This window comes from Cnephaeus nilssonii (genome assembly GCF_951640355.1).
Source record: "Cnephaeus nilssonii genome assembly, chromosome: 3".
NCBI classification, from domain to species: Eukaryota; Metazoa; Chordata; class Mammalia; order Chiroptera; family Vespertilionidae; genus Cnephaeus; species Cnephaeus nilssonii.
The window spans coordinates 21749165-21760899 of NC_137074.1; the positions used below are offsets into that span (position 1 = coordinate 21749165).

The 11735-nt window shown below is 43.1% G+C and overlaps 1 protein-coding gene across 6 annotated transcripts in view; it reads right to left on the reverse strand.

Annotated features, from left to right (window-relative positions):
* VEPH1 (ventricular zone expressed PH domain containing 1) overlaps positions 1-11200 on the reverse strand; it is a 192717-nt gene extending 181517 nt beyond the window's left edge. The window contains exons 1-4 of one of the 6 annotated variants that reach the window (XM_079766884.1): positions 10950-11200; positions 6211-6353; positions 5996-6113; positions 1885-2179 (exon numbers count right to left, since the gene is read on the reverse strand). In XM_079766884.1, coding sequence (XP_079623010.1) covers positions 1885-2022 — 138 coding nt within the window. In that variant the 5' untranslated portion in view covers positions 2023-2179; positions 5996-6113; positions 6211-6353; positions 10950-11200. The remainder of the gene's footprint in view (positions 1-1884; positions 2180-5995; positions 6114-6210; positions 6354-10949) is intronic. The other 5 variants (XM_079766885.1, XM_079766883.1, XM_079766886.1 and 2 more) reach the window with 5 other exon arrangements.
* Positions 11201-11735: the final 535 nt, after the last annotated feature.

The following is an 11735-nucleotide window of genomic DNA, read 5'->3' on the forward strand; positions in this document are numbered from 1 at the left end:
AATATTGGGTTGATCTGAGTGGTTGTTGAATTTAAAAATTGGATTCATCTAAAAATGATTATTATTATTCTGCCATCCATCTGCTCTATGCCATGGTTACAGATAGAGGCAGGGAAGAAGTGAGATTTGAAAGAAGTTAGTAGATGAAGAATACAGGAGAACTACTGACTTGTAGACTTGCGGGTCTGGTGGGATGCTGACTGGAGGGCTTAAAGGGTGGACAGTGCTCCTGATGAGACAGTGGGACACATGACAGACAGAGCTCACAGTCCTAAGATTATGAATTTAACATCCGTGAGACAAAGCAATTGGTGAAGGAAACAACCACAGCAAATCTCCGACACCAGTGACCTCTAGTGGAAATGGGTTTCAGGGAATGTGGATATATACCATGCATTTATTATATCCAATAGATATTATAAATAAGATAATATTTGTTAGAAATGTATATATTTATATTCTATATATAAATGCATATATATTATTAAATAAATATATATGCCACTGATTTTCATCTAATCTAATTATATATATAGATATATATATATATAGATATATATAATTAGATTAGATGAAAATCAGTGGCATATTCACCCAATTTATTTCCAGAGGAGTGTGATGAATGGGGCTGTTGGAAATAGCACATAAATCTTACCCAGAAAGTGGAAATGTACCAGGAATACTTTGTGTTTTGAGCCAGACTAAGTTGATTAATGTTCTGGAAAAAAATGTGGACACATAATTGCTGTCAAAGGCATTACCTGAGAAAAGAAGCGTGTTTGGGCAGTGACTTCACTGGTCACTGGGGGAATGTGGCATGTTAATGGCCACCAGCAAGAGAACATGTTGACAGCTTGAGGAGGAAACTGAGCTGGTTGCTAGCACGGCCTTCAAACATTTCTTCTTTATAACATGGAAGAAAGCTTTTATTTCTGAAGTGTGTACACATTTGCTAATTCGGTATTTTGTGGCATGAGTCCTGTCTCTTTCCTCTGCCCCGTGGGTGTTTATGCCACGTGTTGGCAAAGGCTGTTGAGCTGGGAGGCTGTTCGAGAGGACGCTTGGTGGCCTTGGCCTTTGAAATGGGACCAGGCTCATGAAGGGTCCAAGCATGATCAGGAAGGACAAGATCAAAGCACACCAGGCACTCCAAATCCACCCCCTTGGGGAAGTACTTTCAGAATATATCATCTTGACATCGAGGAGAAACAAAGGAATGGGAGGGGTGATGGAAAGTTTAAATTTGCCTGATCACACTGGGGGCTAATAATTAGGGAGGTGTACTAAATGCTGGGGGCAGGGGATGCAGAAAAAGGAGCAAAGGAAAAGAAAACAACCAAACCCAAGATGATATAGAAGCAAAGAGAATCAGTGTTATCAAGCCCTGGGCAACTGTCACTGCTGACAGCAGAGTGATGGTTGTCCTTGTCTCATATTACCTGCACGGCAGGAGGTGTCATCTGCCTTCTTCCATTATTCAGCCTCCTCCGCACACCTGCTCTGTTTACTAATGCTGGTGTGCAGCTTGGCAGGTCTGCTTTTCCCCGGATTTGCTCCCTCTCCTCCTCATGTCATTCCAAGGATACAGAAATAACCCTTAGAAAAACCCTTTGTGAGAATCCCACCCTGGTCTGCAATTTCCGGAGTTCTGGTCTCCCTGAGCGGGCAAAGGCGGCCTGGCAGCCCCCAAGTCCATGACTTTGCTGGTGTTATTTCTTCGATGCCAACTAAACCACAGAGCAGAGTCAAGAGAGACCCATATCAGCGATCCTTCCTCTTTTCCCCACAAAGATCCTCCCCTCTAGGACTGATTCAATCAGTTGGCTCTAGAATAGATCCTTTCTGGTCTGAATAGAGGTCTAGTCTGAAAATTAGTTTACTTACGGAAGATGAGCTAATTATTTTAATTTGCTCCAAAGCTTCTGTCAGGCTGTCTTCAATCTCAGAGTCCTCCAAGGAGAAGAGGTCGCCGGCCCGTGAAAGATCTTTTTGTCCCAAGACCAGTCTGAACAGGTGATGCATGGTGCAGAGTTTGATAGTCAGTTGACTTTCTGTAGGCCCAGGGCCATGCACCCCAGTTATCAGAGGTTAGTAAGGCAAAAACATGGAGCAGGAGGTATGCTTTGTATTCCTTGAAAGATCATTTTTCTCCAGACTTTGAGGTCTTCTTTGACACTCTCTGCAAGAGAAACAAATGACACAATGCAGCCATTAGTGGAAAAACATGACCTCAGAATGTGAACTTGGTGCCCAGAGAAGGGGGGAAAAAAATAGACCTTTGGAAATATGCATAGAGAAGTGATTTTCAACCTTTTTCATCTTGTGGCACACATAGACTAACTACTAAAATTCTGCAGCATACCAAAAAAATATATATATATTTTTTCCGATCTTACAAAAAATAGGTATAATTTTGATTCATTCACACCGGACAGCTATTATTATGTTGGCTGTTGTCATTTTTGTTTTTCGTTGACAATCTAAGGGAAAAGAGGTCAGTGCCCCTGACTAATGAGCCAGGTATTGAGTGTTTCAAAAGTTATTGTGGCACACGGGCTGAAAATCACTGGCATAGACTAACAGATTCCGGCTGGATATCTTCATATGAGATCTTTCCTTATTTTTGTCTCAAAAGTCCTGGGAAAATTATTAGCTTTATCCAGAATTTAATTTGAGCCGTAAAAAGCAGCATAAATCCCACACTTACTTTTCTTCTTTCTGTGTACGGTACTTCTCCTTTTTTCCCATGCCACAGGGAAACGAGTGGATTAGCAACAAAGATGCCCAACACTTGCCAGAATTCCCACCAACAGATTCCCATGGAAACCAAACAGAAAAGGGAAGGCAAGGAAAGGAAGAACATAGACCCACTGCCTGGTTTCCTCTCTTTTCCTGGACATGGAAACCAATATTTACCCTCTTGTCTGGGCATCTCTTCGAGATTAATCACAGAAGCTGCCCCAACCCTCACTCCAGAAGATGACCTCAGTACTTGCCCTATTCTCATACCCTCCCTGAACAAATAGCAGTGAAATAAAGGTCTCTTCCTAGGGGTGTGTGGCCAGATAAACCTGGACAGAATGTGAACATGAACTTGAGCATTGAACTTGAAGATAACATTTCAATGCAGGCTGAAGGAGCAGGGTTTGGGGATCAGGCACTCCTCCCTCTATTCCCACAGCAGAAATAATACAGTCCCACTATACTTCTCACTCAATTAGCAGTCCGAAGAGAGTAGGGAAATGGCACAAATTAAATATCTGACTATTCTCATCAGCTCCCTTCTGGGCCTAATAAAATCACAGACCACTTGCTCTGCGGAGATCTTAGCCATTATTTAACGGCCAGGGAGGTTGAATGACTTCACCAAGGCCCCATGGTAACTGTGCCGGTGCTGTTTTCCTAACTTCAGGCGAGTGGGCTTTCCCCAGGATTTACAGTGGAGTCATTTCATACATGCAGGTAACTTACAAATGTAGCCACATGCACAGAGAGTAAGAATGGCAGTGATTTACTTAATATGAGCAATGGGCAATTCTGCCAATCATTTTACTCTGCATGTGCTTCACAGAATGAGCATGAAAAGGACTAGGGGAGCCTGTTGCTTCCTGGGCCATCTCAGACATCATAGGGAGCACCTCTCTATGCTGAATGCAACTTTAAAGTTTAAAGATACATACTTTCTATGCAATATGGTCTCTCAATACAAGCCAAGTACATCCTCAGTAGTATTCCAAAAGATGCAATTCATAGGCCATTGAAGAGATTCCAAGGGTAATGTTGCCTACATGCAACTTTTACACAACCTGCCACCTTCAGAAAAATGGCACCCAATATTTATACTGCACATGCTTGTCTATGTGCCAGGTACTGTTCCAGATGCTTTGTAAACTTTAACTCATTTAACCTCAATAATAACTATATGAGGATTATTACCTTGACAATAACTATATGGCAGGTGAGGAACCCAAGGCATTAAATAACTTGCCCAAGCCACACAGCTAGTAAACTGGGGAGCTAGATTTTGGGTCCAGAGTGCTAAATTCCAAGTTTATAACCATTGTGGTATAGTGATTCCTTTTGAGGCTGTTATTAGGAATAAAGGCCCTCAGAGCATTAGTAACATGGGTAGAATGATGAGAGATGGGTAGAATCTTAAGGAAATGAACTCCTCTTCCCTCCTGCATTGACCCTGCATGCCTGCCCGTCTGTGCTCTGGGGTTTAGGCTAACCAGAGAGAGTCACAGAATGTGAGCATGAACTTGAAGGAAGAGAAGCGTAGAGGAAGAGAAATGAAGGAGACCGGAAGGGAAGATTTAGGGAGGGGGGTAAAGAGAGAGGGGTGAGGGTCCTTCAGAGAAGTTTGCATCCTGGCAAATGTGGAAAGGTGAATTAAAATATCTACAAGAAAAGTTGGGACAGTTTTTCCCCCTGAATTTTCTCCTTAACACAGTCTGCGCCCCCCTTAGACATTTATAGTGACAAAGTCTCAGAGAAACAATATTCAGGAAAATAAGACATTGGATGGAAATGACTTTACCTTGACCAGTCAGCTTCTTGGTCAATATCTGGCACTTCCTGAATCAGATTCAGCTGCCCCACTCTTCAGAGTCGGAGCTCTGAGACGGAGCAGAAATACCAGCGGGGGGAGAGGAGCACCCACATTGACAGCTGGCACGGAGCCCCATTCACACTTCCACCTTCAGCTGTTACTCGTGAATGTCCATCATGTGCCAAACATTATTGTTCAACACACAGCTGCACATGAAAACGTTCACACATCTAGGGTGGGGAAGGGGCGGATGAGACTTATACCAAACATTCTACAATGCAGGGATGGCCCAGAGAAAAGGTTCCTGTGTACTGTAAAAGTTTAGGGAAGTACAGGAGAGAGAGAGATCTGTCCTAGGGAAAGATGATAAGCAATGGCTTTGTGGAGGAAATGGTGTTTGAGCCAAACCTTTTAGAATATGCTTCATTCAATGCATGTGTCCTGAGTATACACTAAGTCAACTTCTTATCTGAGGTTCAAGTCCCAGACTGGCCACTCAGTGGTTATGGGACTTTTGGCTCATGCTTTTCCCTTCCTTGAGCCTCAGTTTCTTGATCTGCAAAATGGGGCTAATCCATGCCTAGTCTATCTCATGCAGATTATTTTGAAGATCAAAGCTGCTAACACTTAAAAGAGTTCTTTGTAAAATAATGACACCAACAGTTGATGCTTAGCGAGCGTTATACATGTGTCAGGTACTACTCCAAGCACTTCCCAAGGACCGAGTCACTTCATTCTCATGACAATTCCATGTGATGAGAAAATGATGTTCAGAGAGGAAAATAACCAGCCCAGGGGCAGATGGAGAGTCAGCTGCAGAGTGAGGGGGGGAAGGCACTTGGCCTGCCACGACAAAGCCCGCTCAGGGCTGTGTACAGTTGTATACATGACCATGTGTGTGATCATTATTCAGCTGCCTCCCTTCCCATCAGTCCTCATTTAAAGTGCATCCCACATGCTACACTACACCATCCTCTCCTGGATAAGGATCAGCGAGACACGTTATTTATTTTTCAGCAGCTCGGGTCAATGTTTTGCTCAAGTGTCTGGTCTCTTTGCAACAGCAGAGAAAGTCAGAGCCAGATCAAATTGCACCTCATCTTCTGGGAAACCCACTAGCCTTCTCAATGGCATTGCCCTGTGGCCTATTCGCATGCACACAGAGGAACCCACCATTCACACATAAGCACGCACATGTGCACACACATGCACACACTCAGATACTTTCTATACACCAAGCTCTTTCTTGACACTTTCTTCTCTTAGTTCTCCCATCAATCCATGCAGGTAGATATTATTACCAAAGAGGAAACAGGACTGGAGAGATTAAACATTCTGTCCCAGCTTCTACCCAGAGCCAAGATTCACGTCCAAGTAGGTCAGCCTCCAAATCTCGCACTTTTTGAATTACAAAAAAATCTGGCTTACAAAATTGCTTCTTACCCCCAACTTTCACACGCATAAGTCCTCTTTCTAACATTTCTGGGAGCCTCATCTGAAGTCCACAGTCTCCTTATTTAGTAACTATTTTTAAGCAGGTATTGGTTGACAAGTCAGGTTTCTGTAAGGAGAAACAGGCACCACAAAAAGAGAAATGATTCTGCCCCCAGCATGACACACGTCAGGGAGTCCCAGCTCTCCCGGCAAACTCAGTTTACCTGCGTGCTACTCCCAGAGGCGCGCTTGCTCTTACTTAGCTGTAGGTCTGGGCAGGAGGGTTCAGGCAGCGGACGCCCAGGGCACAGCGAGCGGAATCCACTCAGCTCAGTGAACCTGAAGTTGCTCATTGCGGTGCCAGTGCCTGGAGGAAGAATCCCAGGAATGCAGCCCGAAGCCACCGGCGGCAGCTCCAGAGCAGGTCAGGTGACAGGCTGCACCTCACCCAGTGGACAGAGAGAGCTGCCTCTGAGCGAAAGGCTGTTTCCTGGGGCGAAACATAAAGCCTGCTCCAGTAGGCTTGTTTTTAACAGAGAAAACAAAACTCCCTGTGTTCCTGAAAATCTATACTTTCCCTGGGAAGAATGGGGGGTGTGGGGGGGGGGGGGAGAAGCCACGCAGGAAACATGGTTTCAACAGGAACTCGAGCAGGTGCCTGGAATGGCTGTTGGGAGCCTTTGCACAAAGCCTGGGGAAGAAAGAGTTGTAACTTAATTAACACCTCCCTCCCTCTGGAGATTTCACACTCAGAGTTGGAAACACTGAGTGTTTGTCCCGGTAGGAGCCACAGCTCCTGAAGAAGTGATCCTCTTGTTCTGCCTCTAGAGCAGCGATTTTCACCCTTTTTCATCTCATGGCAACACAAACTAATTATTGGAATTCTGCGGCACACCAAAAAAATATACTTTTTTTGCTGATCTGACCAAAAAATAGGTATAATTTAAAAAAATATATTTTATTGATTTTTTACAGAGAGGAAGGGAGAGGGATAGAGAGTTAGAAACATCGATGAGAGAGAAACATCGATCAGCTGCCTCCTGCACACTCCCCACTGGGGATGTGCCCACAACCAAGGTACATGCCCCTGACCAGAATCGAACCTGGGACCCTTGAGTCCACAGGCTGACGCTCTATCCACTGAGCCAAACCGGTTAGGGCAAATAGGTATAATTTTGATTCATTCACACCGGATGGCTATTGTTGTGCTGAATGTTGTCATTTTTTTTTTTAAATTTGACAATCTAAGGAAAAAGAGGTCAGTGCCCCTGCCATTGCATGTTTTAAAAATTCTTGGGGCACACGGGGAGATTAATACTGCTGCCCTAGATTAATACTGTTGAAAGTTTAAGAATGCAGGAAGTTGCAAATAAGCGGAACAAACTTACTCCACAAAAATGCACACAGCAGGTTCTCGAATCATGTCCTTTCGTTCAACATCCGTTTTGCTACAACATTGATTACTAAGGAATTCAAGTCCCTGCCGGGGAGGCCACTGCTTGTGTGGAGTATGCAAGTTCTCCCCATGTCCATGTGGGTTTTCTCTCACAGGAAAATGTGTAGATGAGGTGAATGGGCTTGTCTACATTGTCCCAGACTGAGTCTGTGTGTGTGTGTGTGTGTGTGTGTGTGTGTGTGTGTGTGTGTGTTTGTGTGTATACACGCGCGCGCCCCCCAGTGGAAGGGCGTCTGTCCAGGCTGCCTCTTGCTTTGCATGCTGATCTGCTGGGAGGGGCTGCTGCCATGGTGACCCTGAATGGGAATAAATGGTTTGGAAAATAATGGTCTGACTTGTTTTTATTAATCTTTCTTAAATGTATGTGTAGCTCACATTTATTTCAATGTTTATTATTAGAAGTGTTTTGGGTCTTTATTTCAAGCTTGGTATGTTTTTGTGACCAGATCTATGCCATAGGAACTTAACCTTGTGTATAACAATTAGCCTATGGTGAAACTGGTTTTGTTATACCTCATTTTGCTGAAAGTTGCCGTTTCCAAGAACCTATCGATGACGTTAAGTGAGGACTTAGTGTACCCTCTTTCCCCCACTTTATTTGCTGGGAGGTTCTTCATAAAAATCCATTTGGACCAGATATATCAATTTTTACTTTAAATATTGCAGAGAAAATGTTTATCCTGCTTGACATATTGATACTCCAGAGGAGAAAAAGGTACTGCAACCCTGTTTTATTGTTTTAATGGTTAACTGCATTTTCTGAAAGTGTTTTGAACTATATAATTCTCTACCCCTATTTTGCCTGTTCCTATAGTAAGTCTATTACCCATCAAATCACCTATTTGCTGATAAAGTGTAGGGGAAGCTGTGCTGTAGATAAATTCATCTGTGTGATCACTAAGATATGGGCATTGTGCCTGTCTTTCCAGAGTGCTACCCAGCAAAGGTGTGTGGTCAGATGGCCGCACACCTGCCATAAAGCCAGGTCATAGGCTCCAGACCTCATACAGCTTCCTATAAATTTGGTGATCAATTATATTTTTATGACATCAACACAGAGAAATGTCCCCTTGAAGAATTTCTTTTATAAAAATGGAGGATCTGGCCATCTGTGAGCAGGTGTATTCTTTTATTAGTAATTTTTCTGGCTTAAAGATAGTAATAACATCTCTTTTTTACATGGATAATTTCTATTTCTTTAGCATTCATTCTTTTTCACCCTCTATTCATTCCTAATGGTTCTTATCACTAGATTTTATCCAATTTTCTTATATTTTTAAAGGAGTGTAGGGTCCAGACTTGGACACTGTGGGACTCCACTAAGAAGTGGGAATCTGGATACAATTGAGCTCCGCTATGCCATTGCCTGCAGTGTAAATCTGGGCAGATTAATTAACCTCCCCAAGCCTCAGGATTCTTATCTGCATGGGTTGTTGGCTGGGGGGGCGGGGGGTAGGTGGCAGGGGAGGGTTGATGAGATGATGAGATTAAGTAAAACCTTTAACACAGACCTTGGTAGATAGCAACCACACAAGAAGTGACAGCAATTATATCCTTAAAAATATCATCCTTATAGATCATTCTTCTGTTAACTTGTCCCCATGCCATCCCTCTTAAAAACTAATGCACTGCTGTACAGATACCCAACACTGAGTGCACAGTGTTAAAGATGCCCGGGTTTTCCCATTTGTGTCATATTTACATCCTACTTGTATTCTCCCTCGATCTTCAATCTGGGTACATCATGAACTATCTTGAATGTGTCCCTATTGTTTTAGTTTTTTGCAAACTTACCTTGTTCCCTGGAGAGAAAGCTTACTGTGACATTATGGCCAAACAGTAACAGTGAGGAGGGAGTGTAAAATTCCCTTCAGGATACCAGAGAGAATATTCTTTATGACTTTTCAAAGTGACCTACACTCAATGGATGCTAATAAAACATTGCTGGTTTACACTATTATGCACAAGTAGATTCTGCTAAATGGAAATATAGGAAAACTCAGGAAGCCAATTTATTCTGAAGAAATAAACCTCTAGCATCCATCCCCAGATTCAGATGTTCCCTGGTGTCTTCACTCCCTAGCCTAACAATATTTATTCACACCATGCCTTGGACCACACTATTGTGCATTAAAAAGTCTCATTTTACTAAAAATCCCCACTGATTAACATAGACCCACTTGGGTTCTGGAGACTTTCGACAAAGTTCTCAGATAGATTTTCCCTTGAAAGAAAGGATTACAGATTCTTTTCAAGGAGCATCTTTTTCACACCGTGTGAAAGCACCACAGGCGTTCCCATGGGAATTGGCCGCATACTTTCAGCCCTTTCCACAAGATGCCCATTGTTCCCTGGGCGGCTCTTGGGTTCCTCTGTCACTACATGTTGCTACACTCCCCTTCCACAGAGAGCCTCTGAGGCTGGGTATTCCACGTGATGCTAAAGAACTCAGTCCTTGGTCTGACTGCTAGGACTCATATATATAGTTCTAAGCTTGTAGCATAAGCACACACAAAATAGGCAAGAGCTCAAAAGCCATATTTAAATTGGAATATGTATTGCAACTTGCTGAAACCGAAATAGATAGGAAACATTTTTCTTCATGGGGAATGAGGGAAACATCTTCAATGTTAACCAACTTTCTAAACCAAGAATGTGTGATCTGTCATCAGAATGTCATAGGGTATCCACGTTCACCAGTGAGGTTGAACTTTTGCAGGTCATAGTTGTTTATACATCTTGTTTAAATTTTTAATTCAAATTTTGTAGGTTTATTTTTCCAGAAAGCATACCCCAACTCTCAAATTACAAGGAAAATTCAAGTTCCAATGTATCTTTATTTACACTTAAATTCCATATATCAAATAACGGCATGCCCAAGTCCAACAATGCCTTAAGTATTTTTTTCTATTCTTCACATTGAAGACATTTGTAAATGTCATGAAATCCAATGATCGATTACTGTAGCAATTTGAACAAACAAAATACATATTTAAAAGAACAGAAAGGTGGTTAGGTTTGATTATGGTTTCTAAGATAGCCAAAGTATCAGTGGGAAAAGTGACAGCAACAACAGTCAGTAATGGTGACTGTCCTGCTCAGTGGCTGTCATGATGCTACTGAATTTTCGTTGAAAGCCATAGGCAGGGTCTGTCTCTTGCAAAATGTTTCTGCAGGTTAACAAAAGTAGGAAATAGATACGCGCCTGCACTATGATGGAGTAAAACAAAACTGCACAAAGAAGCACAGTGTTCGGCTCTTGAGGCCTAGAGACATGTTATTAATAACCCACCGAGAGGTGGCTTTTTTACCCACAGAACTGGAAAGCACGCATACAGGCTAGACACACAACTCCCAGTGCGCTTTATCTGCATAAGCAGCCAGCCCCTGGGAGTTTCCCTGCCCAGCTCCGGCAGCCCACCCCTGTCTCACTGAAGCTTCTGGCATTGACTTTAATTAGCTTTTGTTTTTTGCTGAACAAAAGGACAGGAAAGAGGATAGCCATACCTCTTAGCACAGGACACTCTGGCCATCATAGGAAAGAGAAGGCAAATGCCTGATCTGTAGAGCAGTTCGTCTGGACCCCGGGACCACCATGCTCAGACGCGGCCCAGTAGCCCCTGTCCCGTCCAGTCCTGTTGGCAGCAGCCTAGCTCCCCTGTGCTGCCTGTCAAGGCTTCGGTACACTGGCTTCTCCCCTGGACTCACCGTGCAGAATCGGGCAAATGAGTAACTTCTCCTCCCTCTCCCAAACTTCTGCTTAGAGCTAACAATTTGGCACAGAGCTTTGCTTATTTCTACGGGAGATTTACAGAAGCTTTTTCTGAGCAAATCAGTCGTTGGAAAGAATTACAAGATTTGCCTAACAACCAGTCATTTAACTTCTGTTAATGAATAACCCACTTTAAGGAATCAAGGAAGTTTTAGGTTCATATCAGATGTGGGCCTTTTTTTTTTTTTTTTTTTTAATCAGGCAGGCATCAGTAAGAAGGCTTGGGGAGGGATGGAGAGAGCAAAGTAGGGAAATGAGATAGTATTTAAGCAAATTTGATAGAAATAATATACCACGAGAGAAGCTAGTCAGAGAAATGGCTAAAGGAGCAAAAAGTCTAAGTATGCTATTGATACTGCTGATGAAACACTGAACTAAAGGAAGCACTAGGGAGTTTTCCAAGATGGCACTGTTCTTCCTTGCACCCGTCCCAATTGCTAATTCACTTCCTTTTACCACCCAAATATAGAACCCCTCCTTTCAGGTTTAATACAGGAGGGATCCCTTACCAGCAGTCCTAT